We start from the raw sequence: 20,764 nt of genomic DNA on the forward strand, positions 1-20,764 counted from the left end.
TGCTTCACAGACATTTATAACACACAGACATGAAAATAAAATCATTTTTTTTCCAAAAAATAATTTTTTAGCCCCCAATTTTTTATTTTCCCAAGGGTAACAGGAGAAATTAGACCACCAAAGCTGTTGTGCAATTTTTCCTGAGTACGCTGATACCCCATATGTTGGGGGTAAACCACTGTTTGGGCACACGTCGGGGCTTGGAAAGGAGGGAGCACCGTTTGACTTTTTGAACGCAAAATTGGCTGGTATCAATGGTTGCACCATGTCGCGTTTGGAGACCCCCTGATGTGCCTAAACAGTGGAAACCCCTCAATTCCAACTTCAACACTAACCCCAACACACCCCTAACCACAGCCCTAACCCCAACACATCCCATAACCCCAACCCTAATTCCAACCCTAACCCTCTTTCCAACCCTAATGGAAAAATAAAAATAATTTCTTTATTTTATTAGTTGATCCTGGCTATGGGGGTGATAAACGGGGGGTTTATTTACTTTTGATTCTATTTTGATCACTGTGAGAGTTTATCAAAGTGATCAAAATGAATGAAGGGAAATCGCAGCCGGCGGGCGCACTGCGCATGCACCCGCCATTTTCCAAGATGGCGGCGCCCATGAAGCGGGACACCGGGAGGCGGAGGGGGGGGGGGGGGGGTGAGGGGGGGTCGGAGGGGGAGGGGAGCTGATGAGGACGGTGGCGGCACCTTGCCACCGTCAGTCGGTATCGGGGGCCGATCGGCCCTGTGAGTCGATGGGGGGGGGGGGAGATGTCGGATCACGGTCTCCAGCCATGTCCGATGCTACTGCAGCATCGGCCATGGCTGGATTGTAATATTTCATCAATTTTCATTGATGAAATATTACTATCGTTCTGATTGGCTGTTAAAAGTGAAACAGCCAATCGGAGCGATCGTAGCCATGTGGTGAAGAACAAAGCCCCCTGTATCTGCGGGTCGGGTGACCTAGGTCACCCGACCCGCAGGGGGGCTTTAAAGTCATGACGCCACATAGGCGTCATGGGTCGTTTTGGCACGACTTTTCATGACTCCTATGTGGCATCAAAGGTCGTGAAGGGGTTAAAGTTCGATCAAATGATCACTAGTTAATGGGAGTACAAAGACGGTGGCGCTATGTCAAACCACTGGCACTGTGGGTTTAAGGGGTTTGAATTGGCACGACACTAAAAATGTTGCTGTCACAACAAGCTAATGGTACCTTCTACTGTATATTGAGCTTTTATAAGTAACCTGTCCTCATCCCTTTGTTTCAGTTACAGTAATCATTACCCCATTCTCCGGCTGCTCTCCGACTATAAGGACACATCTCCATCAATGGGATCACAGACCATCGTCATAGAGCGGCGACAAACGTCCAAATATGTAAGCGGTGACCGTTGCGCCGGCACTGACTATAGGGCCACGTGGTATTAGTGCCTAACACTTATATTATTACTTCTCCCTTTCAGGAATGAATGAGCCGCAGCTGCCAGTACGGGGCTGCTGCCAGGTCGCCTGTGTGTGATCCGAAACGCAAGACATCCAATCTATCAGTAGTTCAGACATGAGGCTCGGCCCTCACACACACATTTACTGACAGCAAGCATCGTATGGCCGTATAGGGGGAAATTGCCCTGGGCTCGGGCAGAGTCTTAGACGTCCTTGTGTGCGCTGATAGCGAGGAGCGTATATTACTCTGCTGTTACATTTACCACAGTGTCTATAAGATTGGATGTATATAAATTATCAGAACTGGATAAAGATTAGCACACTGACTCCTAAACTACAGCCTTCTGGAATACCTGGAAGCTGAGATACATGTCGCTGTATGTGGGGTGCTATCTGAAGGACTCATGGATGTAGTGGCCCAGGGCCTGAACTGTATCCATAGATCCAGTCCTTACAGGACCCAGCATACAGCACCCCTTATCTGGGTAGAACTGCTCCCTCCCATCCGGAGTAAAGGCCCTTTTACATTTAGCGATGCACCAGCGATCCCGACCACGATATGACGCGGTCAGGATTGCTGGTGCATCGCTAAATGATCGCTAGTGAGCTGCCACACAGGCAGATCTCACAGCGATGCAGCAGTGATACAGCGGAAGGTACTTACCTTTCAGAAGCGACGATCATGACGTCCGCGCGTCGCTCGTCGGCGCCAGCAGGAAGTGCGCGATCAGCAATGGACAGCGGGGGAGCCAGTCGGAGGTAAGTATCACACATAGCGATATTGCTATAACGTCACCAAATCGGTGACATTATAGCGATATTGCTATGTGTAAAACCCCCTTTAATGTTGTGGATCTGACGGCTGGGTGCGGTGTTTGTGTGTGTGAGGCTCCATGGAAGCGCAGACTTAGGCCTTATGTTATGGGTGTATCATAGTATTTCCTTATAAAAGCCTATAATTCTATGGTGTGAAGCCGCCGTGTGCGGATCATGCAGAGATCCAACCGGCTGCTCGCATCTTGTATATCATGATGGGGACAGACTTATTACAGCGGTTTACATGAAATGCTAATACCTGTCGGATGTGGTTATTCAGTTTTCTAGTTTTGTTATTTTTATAGCGGGGGAAAAAACATTCAGATATAAAAATGGAAAAATTAAAAAAAAAAAAAATCTCCTGGGGTCAATATACAGACATTGTGGGTTATCTCTGCTTTACTGATCTGGTCCAGTCCCATCCACGTTATTGGAGAGTAAGGCTGCGTTCACATGTCGCTTTTATTTGCGTTTTCGACGTGAAAACGCACTCATAGGATTGCATTGTTCCGCTTACTTCCCGCATGTGGTTGTGCCCACCATGCGAAAAGTAAGCAGAACATTTGCGTTTGGTATCCACGGTCCGGAGGAGAGGAGACTGTCCTCTGGGTACCATATCCCTGTAAAAAATAGAATAAAAAATGGTGTTATATTCACCTTCTGGCGTCCCGCGCAGCTTTCCCGGGCCTCAGCGATGCTTCCGTTCCCAGTAATGCCTTGCGAGACCTTTGATGACGTCGCAGTCTCGCGATAATGTAGCGGTCCCTATTCCTCGCGAGACCGCAACGTCATCAAAGGTCTCGCAAGGCATTACTGTGAACGGAAGCATCACTGAGGCCCGGGAAGGCGGCGTAGGATGCCGGAAGGGGAATATAAAACCATTTTTTATTCTATTATTTTTAACATTCGATCTTTTACTACTGATGCTGCATAGGCGGCCTCAATAATAAAAAGTTGGTCACACTCGTCAAACACTGTCAATCAGTTCTCCAAGCGATGCTACAGATCGCTTGGAAAACGCTAGCATTCTGCAAGCTAATTACGCTTGCAAATCGCTAGTTTTTCCACGGGAATTTAAAATGCGATTTTCCCACGGAATGGAATTCTGGAATTCTCGCAGTAACTTCCACTAGAGTTCAGCTACGTGCGCACATAGCCTTAAGTGTGAAACCACCACCAATTGTTGATGCAGCTCTACCTGTGACTGGAGTGTATTCCACTCATATCCAGACCTGCATTCACCACTGTTTGCATCATGGCATGTGAGGAAGCTCCTCAGCCATAATGTAACTTGGCACAAGACAATTTAAAGCAAAAGATCTCTTTACGAGTAGCATTAAGCTTTCACACTTTGCATTCACGTTTCTGAATGTTACACGACTCCAGACATTACATGGGGTGATCCTGAGAGATGAGAATCACAGGGTCTATTGGGGCTGATGGTGGAAGCATCTGATACCTGGATGGTATGGTGTGACTAAACCCTCGGTCGCCTCTTCTTGCTGGTACGGTGTATAGTTTGCATTTTGTAGGCTGAAGAATAAAAGCCGCTGTGGAATTTATTCTAGAATAAAATAGATAAAAACCATGAGAATTGTGTCCAGACTGGAAAATTCTGCACTAAAAAGTAACAGTATTTAATGTCATACTCCAGTCACAGCCAGAGCTGCATTTAATATTATACAGACTGCTCATTACTATCAGTTTGCATTACCTCACCGATCAGTACAGGGCACGCTGTGCATCTGTCGACTGGTCGCCTATTAGTACAGGACACGCATTGCATATAATCAACTTAACTTCTAGCAAAACTGTGATTGCAGCTCTGGGTACAACTGGAGCATATGACCTTATAAAACTCTAATGCAGGCGTAAAATTAAAGGGATTGCCCAGGACTTTGGCCTCTCCTAGAATAAGCCCTGGACAACCCTTTACAGCTGAAGGATTGGGAAGCTGCCCCAGCAGAATATTGAGATTTCCAGAGAAGAAGAAACCTTTTATAGCTGCTTGCTGATCACACCTGGTTAGTAATTGTTTATAGAAATTGTAAAAAATAAAATGCAAGATCTGCTCTTTATTTGATGCTCATTATGATGAGGAAACACAAATATCCGCACGTGAACATGAATAATCTTATCTTACAACGTGTACGTCATTTACACCCACATACAGCCACGTTACCGGCTCATTTCCGAGGAACTTTTTACCTGAAATTCATTAATAGAAAAAAAAAATAGAACAGGTTCTTTAAAAAAAACTGACGACAAAAACACATAAGTCAATACAGAAAACAAAATTATTTTTTTTTCATTTGATACAATTGTGCAAAAAAAAAAAAAAGTAGCCACTTGCTGGGAGCAGTCCCAGGACATATGCCTATATTGGAGGCTTGGTTACAGAATGCAGCGAAGGTTCCCCAAGTGCTGCCGAGAATTATGGAACCTCACGTTACAACCTGGATTGTGATCTTTAGGGTCAGTTCACATGGGGCATATGTTCTACAGAAAGCTTTTGTGAAAATCTGTTCCACATGCTTAAAGGGAACCTGTCATCAGGATTGTGCACAATAACTACAGACAGTCAGGTCGGCACCGTTATACTGATTACACTGCTACTTGGTGATGAAATCCGTCTTTTGGTTGTTGTGTAATCTTTATTTTCAGTTAATGATATGCTCGTGCTCCAGGGCTGCTGGGGTCTTCATCTATCTCTTGAAAAAAAAAAAATCCACTTCTGCAGGCACCAGTACTGCAGAATAATCACATAAATAATGTGTATGTAATCCTCTTCTTTCATGTTATCCATAAATTCCCCAAAAGAAAAATCAGGTTGAAAAATGCGCCGGCCGCTCCTGCACAGTAGCAGCTATTGGCGATCGATAGATGCTACTGTGCAGGCGCCATCTTACTAGAGAAAAAGGAAAAAATTATCTCCACTAGAATTGTGCTGCCGACACCTGTGTAGTATCAGCTATGGGATCGCTGATAACTGCTGCTGTGCAGGTGCGGCCGGCGCCATTTTCAAACTGATTTTTTTTGTTAGGAATTTATGGATAACATTAAAAAAAATAATTACTTACACATTATGAATGTGATCTATCACTAGCTATACTGGTGAATACCTAATCAGAGCACTACATGAAGAACCCGCCCACCACAGGCCGCCGCACTGGAGCACGAGCATATTTAACTCAAAACTGAAAATAAAGATTAAACAACTACAAGACGGATTTCATAACCGGGTATTCATTGTAATCAGTATAACGGCGTTGACTTGACACTGTAGTTACTATGCACAATCCTGCTGACATATCAGTGTTCTCAGTATAACGGCGCCGACCTGACACTGTCTGTAGTTACTGTGCACAATCAGGTTCCCCTTAAGTAGGATTTTTCACCTCCAGTCATAAGAATCTGCACCAGTTACGGAAGTCCCACAAACAAATATAAAAAATCACATAAAACGCTTAATACTCCAGTATGCCTGCCCTCGCGTACTAGGTTTATGGTCAGCGGCATGCTAACACACAGCGGCACTCGAGAGGTGCGTATATGTTCGCTGTAAACTGGAGGATCTGCGGACCACCTTACTGGGGGGCAGCAGAGGCTGATTGGAAAAATACACACACTGTTTGGGGTATGCCACAGCATGGGATTATGGGCGATTCCATCCACTGATAGAATTGAGGCTGTTGAACAGATCCGGTCCTGGTGAAGCTTAAAGGACAACTACTGCAAAACTGCTCTGAACAACAGAGGAAAGCGCATGTATCAGTGAAGTGTCAGCTTGTGGGTCCAGCCATAAGCAGTCAGTGCCTCTATACTTGTACACAGCTCCCATGTCATCATCCCCCAACAAAAGAGAACTTCATCTCTGAGGCCTACATGAGCGGCCATTGCTCTATATACATACAAACGGAAGCAACTGGGAAGAATCTGATCCTAAAAATGTTCCCCTCCTCTTGACGTACGAAATAAAGAAATGCGCCAACCCAAAACGTTGTGCCTGCTCCAGCATTGCAGGTAAAGGCTCGGCCAGGCCTGAGCAATTCTTTAACACTGTATTGCTACCTGCACTTTGCTGCAAAATCAGCAGTAAAACATAGGAAATTAGTTACAGATTTGAAATCCCCAGTAAGAAACAACAGAACATCCATACAGGCTACAATCCACAGCACAATGTCCATGCACAACACGTGGATGTTGCAGAAGAAAAATTGACACGCTGCTGCAAATCCACAGCAATATGCACCACGTGCTAGCATGTGCGAAGGAAAAATATCTGCTCTACAGATCAACTCCCATACGGAAACTCGGCATCATGGACAGTAGAATTTATGAAATTTCATCTACATAGCTGGTACTTTGCTAAAATTAAAAAAAAAATCCATGACAAATCCGCTGAGTGTAAAATGATTTAGGGTGTGTCCACAAGTGATGGAAAACCCGCCATACAGAATATTAATAGGAGAGTGGCTGAGATATAACAAATCTCGAACGCGCCATGGACATTTTCAGCACAGAAAAATCGACTTTTTAAATACTGTGAATTAAACTTCTGCATTTAACGGGGGGACCCTGCAGGCATCTAAAGATGCCAGATGAGTGGGTGTTCCCCCCCCCATATACTATCTTGTTCCCAATGGACAGGACATTGGCTGTGGGATAAAAACAAAGAGGGCAGAGCCCCTAATGAAGATCCCAGTGCGGATCCTCCGCTGTATCGCTGTGGTGCCCCTGGTACATACACACACCCTGCATTTCTTGGGATTTTCAGCATTGCAGCAGTTGTCCAGAAGCGCCACCGTCTCCTGCCGTCCCTAAATTGCAGACGTATCAGAGATAAAAGTGCTAATTTTCTGGTATATTCTTCCATTTATAGATATAATATATACTTATTTACATATATTTAAAATAACAAAACTCCATCAGACTCATACGTACAATAAAACCACACTCCACTGTAATAACGATAAGAAGCTGTGTCTGGAGGGCAACGCCGCCTTATCTAGCACCTTGTATCTGGCTGCATTCCACCTTTAGGATCAGGAAATAATAAAAATGCTACTGGATCAATACTGAACCCCGTCACCTCGTCCTGTTAGCAGCGCTGTAAACTCATTACACACGGTATCCGCCGCCATGGCGGTTTCCAGAAGGGCACAATCGCTTCGTTTTGCAGCACATGGAAATTGCAACGTTCAGGCACAAAGTTGAAAACGAGCGTTTGTGAACCCTCGATCAGTCCTATATCCAGGTCTAAGCAGAGGTGGGCGGGCTGCAGAGTGCTGGTTCTTGTGGTTCTCCTGCAGCCTCTTTCCTCCCCGCCTTGCCCTTCTATTTTCAGAGTTGGTCAGTTACACGTGTCACGTACTGTAGTGCACAATTAAAGAATAACCCCTTCATGACCGAGGAACGCACAGCAAAGTGCAAGAAATAAAGAAAAAAAAAAATTATGAAAAGTCTGCGGTTCCCGACTCTGAAGCGGTGGTCATCCTCTGCGGCAGCTGTTGCTACATGACGGCCTCTTTGTGGTGCCTCATGATGTGCTGATTTTTTTCTGATGGCCGGCGGAATCCCTTCTTGCAGAACTCGCAGCGGTGCGGGTAGTCCTTGGTGTGAATGCTGATGACGTGCCGCTTAAACCCCGAGGCGTCGGTGGTGCTGTACTCGCAGTACTGACACTGGTACACCTTCTTGCCGCTGTGAGTCTTCATGTGCTTCTTGAGCTCGAGCTGAAGCCGGAAGCCTCGTTTGCACTTTTTACATTTAAAGGGCAAGTCCTTGGTGTGAACGGAGAGGATGTGGCCGCTCAGTATGAAGGGGTCTGACGTCTTAAAGTCACAGTGGCGGCACTGGTGAATCTTTTTGCCTTTGTGGGTCTCGCTGTGCTTCTTGAGTTCTGAAGGACGGTGAAACCCTTTCTCACACACCTCACATTTGTGGGGGAAGTCCTTGGTGTGAACGGATATGACGTGCCGTTTAAGGTCACTGGAGTTGGTGCTCTTGTGGTCACAGTGAGGGCACTGGTGTGTTTTGTGACCTTGAAAAAGCTCAGTGTGCCTTAAAAGTTCCTTTTCATCAGTAAATGCCTGCGGGCACTGTTCACATTTGTAGGGCAAGTCCGTCCCATGGCGACTTTTAATGTGAGTTTTTAGATTGGACTGGTCGGCGCACCTGAATTCACAATAGTGGCACAAGTATGGCTTCTCGCCTGTGTGCGTCCTCATATGTTTTTTTAGTTCAGAGGGATGCCGGAAACCCTTTCCGCATTCAACGCACACATGGGGGAAGTTCTTGCTGTGAACGGCCAGCAGGTGACGGTTCAGCAGTCCCTGCTCGCTGGTCTCATAGTCACAATATTTGCACTTGTGGAGTTTGGGTTCTTTATCTCTCAGGATGAGCTTGTTGGAGTTGAGGGGGCTCGCCTCCCGGTACCTCCGCGTGTATTCGGTGAACTCATGCGTCTTGTCCAGTTTGCTGCTCAGCTTGTGGCTCTCCAGGTGGTTGTGGAAACTGACCTTCTTGTTGGTGGTGAAGTCGCAGTCTGTGCACTGATATTTCTTCTTCATCATGTGGTCGGGGTGATTCTTCATGTGCCGTTTCAGGAAACCTCTGGACTTAAACTTCTTGCCACATATGTGACAAGGGTAGACAGTCAGTGGCTGTCCGTCTGGACCGATAATGACGGCTGAGCAGAAAACAAAGAAAAAAAACAGTAAATATTGCAGCAGAGGATCATCATGTGAAGAAACCATGACATTATTAACTAACCTATAGCAAAAGCCCCAACTTCAGGGGACCCCAAAACTATAAAGAAATACTATGGAAGTCATGAAAAATTGTGACCAGAAATAATAATGCTGCAGGATCATGGAGCCCCACAATAATGTCTTCTACCCATATGACACATGGGGTCAGCAGCTTCCCATGAACAGTTGGTGTGAATCGGTTAGCACAACCCAAACCATCACCCTGACCGTAATCTCTGGCTGCATCATTCTATAGGAGGTCGTGGAAGACTTCAGCATTTAGTGCTTTGTTTTTCTGCACCTTGTATTAGACTGGCCTAAAGCATCTTGATGGCTGAGATGTAAAAATTGCCTAGGGACATTGTCACACTACACCACAGGTGGAGAAATTGGCCACAACAGTAAATTCTGGCCTCTGGGTGGGAGCTGTGAGCCCACCAATTACCTGTCGGCATCTGCGGCTCTTCGTTTGATTAGCTGACCTGGAACAAAATCACAACATTGACTTCTTGCCAGGTCAACTAATCAACAGTAGATACGCAAATGGCGATTCTCCTGACTCCAGCCCAGCAGCCAGAGTTTACTATCATGGAGGATTTCTCCACAGGTGTGACAATGTACCTAGACAATAGTGATGAACGAACGTGCTCGGATAAGGTGCTAACCGAGCATGCTTGTATGCTAACAGAGTGCCTTCAGTGTGCTCGAAAAATACGTTCGAGTCCTGTGGCTGCATGGCTCGCGGCTGTTCGACAGCCCCGACATATGCAGGAATTTTCTGTTTGCTAGGCAATCCCTGCATGTGTTGTGGCTGTCCCTGAGTGGCGGGGACTAAGACATATTATTCGAGCATGCCCAAGACACCATTAGCACATGAGCATGCTCAGATAACACTTTCTGACCACGTTCACTCATCACTACTAGGCAGGTTTTCCTTCCAAGGGCTCAAGATGTTTTAGGTCAATCTAATACAAGGTGCAAAAAACAAAACAAAAAACTTCCAATAAATACCGAAGTCTTCAAGGACCTCCAGCAGAAGGATGCTGCCATCTCCAAGTATTGCTGTGTGATTTGTACATCAGTGATGTGCAGCGTCACTGTAGGATTTATACTTAATATTACATCCATGTAGATTTTAATACATAATAAATTGTTAAGCAGTATCCATCACCAAACCCAGCTCACACACAGGTTTATTTTTCCGGGCCATTTTGTGTGCCAAGTTCTAGATCTTGTTGTACCTGTCTGCCACTGCCTGGCGTCACCTCTCCTCCTCTTCTTGGCTTTTTGTTTCAGTGCTCTGCTGGTGGCAATACTGTCACAGATCTGCAGGTACTGGGTGGCTGGTCCGTTCTTGTTTTGTCGAGGCTCCAAGTTTCCTGTTGAAATAAAATGTCATAAGGAGAAGAAAACAAAAAAACTGGATTGTGTCCCATTGATGAGGCGGTTCACTGACCCTGTGCTCGTTAATAAATGCACTGTATGGTCGTAAAACACAAGGGTCACAGAGCTGAATGCAAAATTGTGCGGAGACAAATTAATGCCACTTTACGGGTCCTTTGGCTCCCTGTAGGTTATTGTCTATCTACCTACGTGTACGTTTTTGGCTCGGTATCCTCATATACATTTTGTGATACTCAAAAGAATCACAAGAATCCGGTCCTGTGTCTCCCACCATTGTCAATAAGCCTGAAGGAGGCATTGGTGTGCAGCAATCCAATATTGATCTTCACGACTCCCATAGATCATTAATAGAGCGTGATCCACTGAAGAGGGACACTCGACCCTCGTTCTTGAGCTTGATGGGGACAGACACATTTTTCCTCTGGAGAGGTGACACAATCACAATGTAAGACTCCAATTTTTAATTTCACTCTGAAGACTTACCAGTCTCCTGCCAGTCTCCGTATTTTCTGGGCAGCTCCCGCTCATCTACAGGAAAAAAAAAAAAAAGAATTTTATAATCAACAACTACATAGAAAGTCAAAGTAGTAACTTCTGAGTACATCTGTCCTGGAGCTTTCTGGCACTACGTGATGAGGAGACTGGAGGTCATTTGCATTAACATTCTGCAACTTTGTAAAATTGAAGAAAAAGCTGAAAAATCACACTAACCATGATGAACATAGAAATCAGGCGAACACATAAAAAAAATACTAAAAAAAGACGCAAATGCAATCTTTTGCAATTGTTTTCTTTCTTTAGTTTTTTTTCTTGAACAAAATTTTCATAGTTGCACTAAATGAAGTCAGCTCGCCACGTCTGCAATCTTGCTCCTCTGGGTTTACGGTGCCATGGGATTATCTTGTTTGAGGAAACATATGTGCAGCGATTACAAGAGCCACAATCAATGGGTTCCTACAACAGGAGCGTTCTTTGTGAGGCCTGATGTTTGGGCTGGAAACCCGCACCCCGAATGCCTCCCCTGCGGGACCCCAGGTCCCACAAACTGAATAGCACGGAAACCAAAGACATACTATAATAGAGTGCAGTAAGGTAATTAAGTTCCCACTTATCACTGTAAAGGAGATTAATGGCAATGAATATTAATCGCTGCTCTATCACTAGCACCCGACCACGACGGGTCCACATCCAATATAAGAGTCAGAGCCTGATGTTTCAACAAGGGATTATGACTTTTAGAATCGCTGAACACAAAATAAAATATATATTTTTTTAAATATTCAGTAGTAATGGATTATTTATGCAAATTTACAGAGTTGTATAATGACAACACTCAGTGGCCGCAGATCGTCTGCAGCCTTCTCTATTCCATCACATCAGACTTCCATTCTGGTGGAATGCAAAAACGCTGCCACCAATCAGCAGCAGTGATAACCAAGCTTAGAAATCGCAGAAGCGGGACCAATCCAGCACAAGATGGGAAGAGCACAGTGTGTACAGCGTTACGCTGGACGGGGGATGTATCCATCATCCAAAAGTGGAGGTTTTCATTAACAGACTAGACGCCTCATTGTAAGGGCAGGTTCACAAGACCGATTTCTCTACATCTGAGAAAAATGGTCCAATTAGTCTGATCAGGCTGTCATCAGTTTTTTTTTCAGACATGGAAAGAGAAAAGCTAAAAAAAAAAAAAAAAAAAAAAAAAGTTTTTCCACATTCTCTATTGAATATGGTCCATTTTTTTCTACAGACCCATAGACTTGCATTGCTGATTTTGATCCGACACTTGGATCAAAAATTGTGGACTTCTATTTTTTTCTGAAAACCAATTGGTCCAAGGAAGAAAAAAACAACAAGATGGAACATGTGTACAGCCCCATAGAATATCAAGTATGGATCGCACTCGTTCGCGTGCATGAGCCCCAAGTGATTTGGTTTACGGCTTCATCCAGATATCTCCCCTAGTTTGTTATACAAGTCCTCAGGGACTGCAGATATTTCACCCACCATAAGCAGCTGCCCAGGCCACAGGAACAAAGGTCTTGCTCAGGTTGGAGTCCTCAGTCTGAGCTTCTGGAAGAGAAGACGCCTCTTCTTCCCCCACGATCACCTCCATGTAAACTTCATCTGCGATTTCCGCGCAGCCTGGGTATAATGGAGAAGTCCTTGACTATCACATATCACAGATTTCTGGATGAGTAGGTGCCATATTACAGGATAAGCCACTGTCTAATACACTAATACAGCGGCCCACAAACTAAAGAAATGGTGGGAATGAGCCCACAAGTACTGAATGTGTACCATCAGCATTTCTACGCAGCTCTAGAGGTAACTAGAGTATCAGACCGGATGTAAAATCTACAAAGTCAGGACATTTTATACAAAAGTAACCAAGATACATGAATATTGTGTTATTTTCTGGGGGATGTCTGCCTGGGGTGCATTTAATCTATAATGAAATGACTGATACACTTGTGATAAGGAAGAATCTTCTCGTATCCGGTCATCAGTGCTGTGTATCAGGAAGGGAGCTGGCTCAGCTAGTAAAATGAGGCAGCCAGCCCCCTCCAAACACATCAGTGTCAAGCAAAAAGGTGAAAAATGGAGCTGCCGGGACCCCTGATCTATGCAGACAATTTGAGCCTGGGGCACCTGTTACAACAAGTACTTCAGCTTTCTTGTCCAGTGGACGACCCCTTGTAAAGTCTTCAGGGTGACTCCCGTTTAGGGAAGAATAAAGAGGTGTGTTTCCTTACCGATATCTTCATCTTCCTGAGTGGAGTCTTTGACAGTCATGTACACCATCTTCTCTCTCTGTACTCGAGCCAGACCGCTCTGCTCGAGGACTCCGGCGATGGGATGCCCGTTGTGGAAGTCACTCTCTGTAACAATTTCTGTCCCCCCTGGAAGAAGACTTAATAATTAGTAAAACGTCATAAGACAACGGCTTTACCAAAAGCTTTCAATTTGATGAAGTGATACATGGCCAGTAGCAGAAAAGTTCCCATCAATGCAATGAAACATTATCTAATAGCGTCCACTAGGAAGGCGCTGTACAACAGAAACAGGCCCGATGTAATATGGTAGATGTCCAGGCTGTTCAATGTTGTCTTTGTGTCTCACATTCACTGAACGCTAACACACTTTACAGCTCCACAACAAAAATCCAATAATCCAGCATCCTCTGTGCCGTATTATCAGATATCTGAGCCATCATATCTGCAAAAATATACTCCATATAGAAATCCATAGGACACGTCTTCAGGATGCTTGAAAGTGACTTCAGGGGGCTGTATAAGGGGATAAGACCCTAGGATCAAGGCTGCAGACCTGGCCACCGGGCCATGATGCTCGTCACCCCCAGGTCATCTGCGGTAGGACTGGTTTTGTCGTGGTTCAGTCTATAAAATTTTTTTTAAATTTATTTTGCATTCCTAAGATTTTTTCCATTTCCAATGTGAGCAAATTGCTTACACAGTAATTCCTAATGCAATGTCACAACTAATAATGCTCCTGTAGGAGATAGATATGAGGTTAAATAAAGAAAATCCAGAAAGGAGACACCGACACGTGAAAGACAAAACAAAGTGTTGTCTACTTCTACAAATGTTTTCCTTCTCGTCTACATTTATATTCTGCCTCTAGTCACATAAAAAGCAGCTTTGCTGACTTCCTGCCTCCAGAGAATGGCTTTCTGTGTCCAAGGACATTAAGTCATTTTTGGGCTGGGGCACACCGTAACACTAAGATGGTGTCAAGTAGCTGTGGCCTCCTTCAAGTGGCGGCTTGCGTTGTGACATAGGGGTTTTTGCAGTAACATTCATTCACATTACACTGCAATGTGGCAGCAATACAACATGTTTTGGGGGACGAGATCTGTGACCCCCAATGATCCTGAGATTGGGGATCTGCATACAGTGGAGATAGACCATGCACAGCACGTCTCCCTCTCATTGTCTATGGGGCTACTGGAAACAGCCAAGTACAGCTTCGCTTTCTATGGCAGTACTATGGACAGTGAATTGTGACGCGGTGCTCATGCTCCACTGTTTCTCCATTCCAACTGAATCCTGTGCTCGTGACTCTGGCGATCAGTAAGTTATCACTTCTCCTATGGATAGGACTGCCTACGCTTGTTACAAGATCTATTACTGGATAAATCCAAATAAATAAAAAAACATACCTCTCCTCCAGGACTGGTGTCCTTCCAGCAATGGGGTCTCATGTGACATTGTCATGTCCTGTGAGCGCTGCAGCCATCATAGTTCCGTCTGAGGATGACTGTCTGCAGCGCTCATGCGACATGATATCACATGACCTCCGGGAGACAGCGCTGACCTCACTGGAATCGCGCCGGTTCTGGACGCATGTGTTTTGATTTTGTCTGGAGGACTCCAGCATTTAACAATCCCAGGAACTCTACACGTAGGTTCAGAGTGTTTTCAGTCTGGCTAGTGACGCCGCGGTCAGGGGTCCTGTACTAGTTTCTCCCGCTCGCACACTAGTCTTCACAAAGCGCATTATGCATTTCAGTGTGGAAACAAGGTGATGAGCAGCACCGAGCGGATACATGTTCATACATATTCACAATCTAGCATTTCACGGTGAGATGGTTTGATGGCCACGTGTGAAGTGTACTGACCTATTTCCACATCATCATCTGCCTCCGCTTTGAATATGTAAACTTTAATCACCTCTGAACCAAACCCATTTTCTTTAGACGCCGCGTCCCCATGGGAAACCTCGGTGCTGATTTTGAGAGGAGTGCTGCCGATGCGTTCTAACTTGTCCCCGACGTCGTCTACTGCAGGAAGAAAATGTATTTACATGATGTTAATTAACTGTGAAAAGATGACGTGCAGAGACAGGAGCAGGACATCACCATCTTACCTGATGGGGTCTTAATCTGGGCATCGCGGTGGTCTCTGCATCTCACCACTTGCAGTGGATGGAACCTTAATAATGCAGAGACCACCATAGACGCACCAGAAAGATGCTCACAACAGGCAAGCACTTCTGTCTGGAGGGACAATCCACAGTGCTAGGGGGGCTGGCCAAGAAAAGGGCAGTCTTATACCAGACATGAACCTTCACACAATTTTACACAAGTTGCAGCCTGCTGCAGCTGCATTCTGCCAGCCTCTCAGCTGAAATCCCCCAGCATTCCCTGTGTGATCGCTGTCTACACAGAACTCGTTCTGATGAATCGTCAAACTCCTGAGCAGTGGTCTGTAATATATTCACTGAGCGTTTACAAAACACGAGGGCAGGGAGCTCACTGCTACATGGGAGGACGGCAGAGCCGGAGAAAATGCCAGAAACGGCTCCATGCAGCTCTAAAGTCTGCAAAATACTGCAGTAATGTAATAAAACACAATAGCAAAGGTATATAAAAGCATCCTGTATGTATATTTTAACACATCGATGCCATTATTATTGGACAGTCAAGGATCAATCGCTACAATTCATCGAACGAGAGTGTGGAAACCACAAAACAATGCGACCAGAGATCCCATATTATCGTGTATAAATATATCTTCTTTATTAAGTAGAGGACAGAATTGGACAAATGGGGGACATGTGCAAACAGCAAACAAAGTGCAGCAGTGCAAAAACGCGCAGGACTAGCCACAGCCAAACACCGCTATTATCAGGGTATTCAAATCAATTGACATGAAAATTAAAGGAGGCAGATAATGTGTTAAATATGCCCACTAGTTGGCAATTGTGGTCCACCTAAGGTGAACATCAATGGAACACCAAAAAACAGCTAACAGCTGCATATGCAATCAGATCACAATATTAACCCCTTAAGGACCGGGGTTATTTTCGTTTTTGCTTTTCGCTCCCTTTCTTCCCAGAGCCATAACTTTTTTATTTTTCCGTCAATATGGCCATGTGAGGGCTTATTTTTTGCGGGACAAGTTGTACTTTTGAACAACACCATTGATTTTACCATGTCGTGTACTACAAAACGGGGAAAAAATTCCAAGTGCGGTGAAAATGCATAAAAAGTGCAATCCCACACTTGTTTTTTGCTTGGCTTTTTTGCTAGGTTCACTAAATGCTAAAACTGACCCACCATTATGATTCGCCAGGTCATTACGAGTTCATAGACACCAAACATGTCTAGGTTCTTTTTTTATCTAAGTGGAAAAAAAAAAATCCCCCCAAAAAAACAACACCATTTTCCGAGACCCATAGCGTCTCCGTTTTTTGTGATCTGGGGTCGGGTGAGGGCTTATTTTTTGCATGCCGAGCTGACGTTTTTAAGGATACCACTTTTATGCAGACACGTTCTTTTGATCGCCCGTTATTGCATTTTAATGCATTGTGACAGAGATCAAAAAAACGTAATTCTGGGGTTTTGACTTTTTTTCTCGCTACGCCGTTTAGCGATCAGGTTAATGCTTTTTTCTATTGATAGATCGGGCGATTCTGAACGCGGCGATACCTAATATGTGTATGAGGGATTATTTTTTTACTGTTTTATTTTGATTGGGGAGAAAGGTGGGTGATTTGAACTTTTAGTTTTTTTTTCATTTTTTTTTTTTTAAAACATTTTTTTTTTTTTTTTACTTTTGGCATGCTTCAATAGCCTCCATAGGAGGCTTGAAGCATGCACAACTCGATCGGCTCTGCTACATATGGGCGATGAGCAGATCACCCATATGTAGCAGATTTACTCCTGTGCTTTCAGCATGGAACAACCATAGAGGTCTCTATGAGACCTCTGGTTGTCCAGGCAACATGACGCTGACCCCTGATCACGTGACGGGGTCGGCGATGAGCTCACTTCCGGCCCGGCGTCCAGAAGTGCTATTTAAATGCCCGCTGTCAGCTTTGACAGAGGGATTTAACTAGTTAATAGGCGCGGGAGGACGGCGATTCCGCTCGTGCCTATTGCGGGCACGTCAGCTGTTCAAAACAGCTGACATGTCCCGGCTTTGAAGCGGGCTCAGCGCCGGAGCCCTCATCAAAGCAGGGGAGATGTCTAATGACGGACACAGTCCGTCATTGGACATTAAGGGGTTAAACAGACATGTGCCAATAGAATGTAATCTACATATGCTCCAATACATTGTTCGGCTAGATGCCAATAAAACCATTATGTGCTGCTGCCACAAAGCCAAGAAATTTTATCTGTGTGCATACATTACATCGGAGAGACTTGTAATCCCTCCCGCTGGGGAACTTATATAACGCCCACCCAGATGGGGTTAATACCCCAAGACAACATTACCTCCAAAAGAGCCTTCTTTGGAGTCACGTCACGTCACGTGCGGACCGCCCGGTCATTCGAAGGCTCTTTTGGAGGTAATGTTGTCTTGGAGTATTAACCCCATTTGGGTGGGCGTTATATAAATCTGTTTAATATTGTGATCTGATTGCATATGCAGCTGTTAGCTGTTTTTTGGTGTTCCATTGTTGTTCACCTTAGGTGGACCACAATTGCCAACTATTTTCTGTGAGCATATTTAACACATTATCTGCCTCCTTTAATTTTCATGTCAATTGATTTGAATACCCTGATAATAGCTGTGTTTGGCTGTGGCTAGTCCTGCGCGTTTTTGCACTGCTGCACTTTGTTTGCTGTTTGCACATGTCCCCCATTTGTCCAATTCTGTCCTCTACTTAATAAAGAAGATATATTTATACACGATAATATGGGATCTCTGGTCGCATTGTTTTGTGGTTTCCACACTCTCGTTCGATTTGCAGTAATGTAGTGTATGTACATAGTGACTCCAGCAGAATAGTGAATGCAGCTCTGGAGTATAATACAGGCTGTAACTCAGGATCAATACAGGATCAGTAATGTAATGTATGTACTCAGTGACTGCACCAGCAGAATAGTGAGTGCAGCTCTGGAGTATAATACAGGCTGTAACTCAGGATCAATACAGGATCAGTAATGTAATGTATGTACACAGTGACTGCACCAGCAGAATAGTGAGTGCAGCTCTGGGGTATAATACAGGATGTAACTCAGGATCAGTAATGTAATGTATGTACACAGTGACTGCACCAGCAGAATAGTGAGTGCAGCTCTGGGGTATAATACAGGATGTAACTCAGGATCAGTAATGTAATATATGTACACAGTGACTGCACCAGCAAAATAGTGAGTGCAGCTCTGGAGTATAATACAGGATGTAACTCAGGATCAGTAATGTAATGTATGTACACAGTGACCACCAACAGAATAGTGAGTGCAGCTCTGGCGTATAATACAGGATGTAACTCAGGATCAGTAATGTAATGTATGTACACAGTGACTGCACCAGCAGAATAGTGAGTGCAGCTCTGGCGTATAATACACGATGTAATTCAGGATCAGTAATGTAATGTATGTACACAGAGACTGCACCAGCAGAATAGTGAGTGCAGCTCTGGGGTATAATACAGGATGTAATTCAGGATCAGTAATGTAATGTATGTACACAGTGACTGCACCAGCAGAACAGTGAGTGCAGCTCTAGCATATAATACAGGATGTAACTCAGGATCAGTAATGTAATGTATGTACACAGTGACTGCACCAGCTGAATAGTGAGTGCAGCTCTGGCGTATAATACAGGATGTAACTCAGGATCAGTAATGTAATGTATGTACACAGTGACTGCACCAGGAGAATAGTGAGTGCAGCCCTGGAGTATAATACAGGATGTAATTCAGGATCAGTAATGTAATGTATATACACAGTAACTGCACCAGCAGAATAGTGAGTGCAGCTCTGGGGTATAATACAGGATGTAACTCAGGATCAGTAATGTAATGTATGTACACAGTGACTGCACCAGCAGAATAGTGAGTGCAGCTCTGGGGTATAATACAGGATGTAACTCAGGATCAGTACAGGATCAGTAATGTAATGTATGCACACAGTGACTGCACCAGCAGAATAGTGAGTGCAGCTCTGGCGTATAATACAGGATGCAACTCAGGATCAGTAATGTAATGTATGTACACAGTGACTGCACCAGCAGAATAGTGAGTGTAGCTCTGGGGTATAATACAGGATGTAATTCAGGATCAGTAATGTAATGTATGCACACAGAGACTGCACCAGCAGAATAGTGAGTGCAGCTCTGGGGTATAATACAGGATGTAATTCAGGATCAGTAATGTAATGTATGTACACAGTGACTGCACCAGCAGAATAGTGAGTGCAGCTCTAGCATATAATACAGGATGTAACTCAGGATCAGTAATGTAATGTATGTACACAGTGACTGCACCAGCAGAATAGTGAGTGCAGATGTGGAGTATCATTCAGGATATAACTCAGGATCAGTAATGCATGTACACAGTGACTCCACCAGCAGAAAAGGGAGTGCAGCTCTGGAGTATAATACAGGATCAGTAATGTATGTACTGAGTGACTGCGCCAGCAGAATAGTGAGTGCAGCTCTGGAGCATAAATACAGGATGTAACTCAGGACCAGTAATGTAATGTATGTACACAGTAGCTGCAGCAGCAGAATAGTGAGTGCAAGCTCTGGAGTATAATACATGGTCAGCACAAGACCCAAATATATAAGATACGCATTATGACATATTCAGAGACTCCCATATATGACCACCATATACTAACTATATGACCAACCTCCACCCTGCAGCCACCAGTAGTGAGCGCTCACTACATACAGAATGACACTTCCTATAGAAGCCAATAATATAGATAAATGCAGGAAGATCCCCATAGTTGTGGTTGCAGACTAAAACTTTTATAAGTGTCTCTTTACAGCTGGTGGGAGCAGGGGATTTGAAGCTCTGTATCAGAATCTCTACATCAGTATATGTAACAGGTAACTTACTGAGCTCTATTTGAATAGTAAACTACATGTGCAGGTACTTACACAACCAACGTACAATGTGATGACAGAAAGACAATAACTTTTCAGGCTCTTAGTTATGGGGTCTCTTGAGGAATACAAGCTTAAGGAGCCCGACATGAAATCTGGGCTCTCTGAGTTTGAAACCTCAATCAAATACGCTGTAAATAAAAGAAAACAAGGGCAGGGTTTAGAAAGGCAATAATGTATATAATGATTAGCTGTTACTACCCCTCCCAAGCAACATACATAGGTGAATTCTACATCTAGAAAGCCCAATAGTCCAGCAGCATATTCGATATACCGGATACGCCAGCACTTGACAGGTGTATGGTGTCTTTGAGAATCTGAACGATGATGTAAATGCATCAAGAAGCAGATAAGTATATGATATATGCAAATGTCCATCAACTTTACCATTATTGCACTGATGACCGCAGACCACAGCTATGACACAATGTGACTAAATTGAGACTATAGAAAAGTCCACCGGCAGCTCAAGTG

The 20,764-nt window shown here is 44.4% G+C and overlaps 2 protein-coding genes across 6 annotated transcripts in view; one reads left to right on the forward strand and one right to left on the reverse strand.

Annotated features, from left to right (window-relative positions):
• The window catches only part of POF1B (POF1B actin binding protein), an 82,596-nt gene extending 78,253 nt beyond the window's left edge, over positions 1 to 4,343 (forward strand). For all 4 annotated transcript variants that reach the window (XM_073589893.1, XM_073589895.1, XM_073589894.1 and 1 more), the window contains 2 exons: positions 1,275 to 1,383; positions 1,470 to 4,343. In XM_073589893.1, coding sequence (XP_073445994.1) covers positions 1,275 to 1,383; positions 1,470 to 1,475 — 115 coding nt within the window. In that variant the 3' untranslated portion in view covers positions 1,476 to 4,343. The remainder of the gene's footprint in view (positions 1 to 1,274; positions 1,384 to 1,469) is intronic.
• ZNF711 (zinc finger protein 711) overlaps positions 4,321 to 20,764 on the reverse strand; it is a 32,984-nt gene continuing 16,540 nt past the window's right edge. For both annotated transcript variants that reach the window (XM_073589891.1, XM_073589892.1), the window contains exons 4-9: positions 15,064 to 15,225; positions 13,178 to 13,324; positions 12,429 to 12,566; positions 10,905 to 10,949; positions 10,259 to 10,396; positions 4,321 to 8,956 (exon numbers count right to left, since the gene is read on the reverse strand). In XM_073589891.1, coding sequence (XP_073445992.1) covers positions 7,779 to 8,956; positions 10,259 to 10,396; positions 10,905 to 10,949; positions 12,429 to 12,566; positions 13,178 to 13,324; positions 15,064 to 15,225 — 1,808 coding nt within the window. In that variant the 3' untranslated portion in view covers positions 4,321 to 7,778. The remainder of the gene's footprint in view (positions 8,957 to 10,258; positions 10,397 to 10,904; positions 10,950 to 12,428; positions 12,567 to 13,177; positions 13,325 to 15,063; positions 15,226 to 20,764) is intronic.

Source organism: Dendrobates tinctorius, unplaced genomic scaffold, assembly GCF_039654945.1.
Source record: "Dendrobates tinctorius isolate UK_male_01 unplaced genomic scaffold, ASM3965494v1 ptg000114l, whole genome shotgun sequence".
In the NCBI taxonomy this organism is placed as follows: Eukaryota; Metazoa; Chordata; class Amphibia; order Anura; family Dendrobatidae; genus Dendrobates; species Dendrobates tinctorius.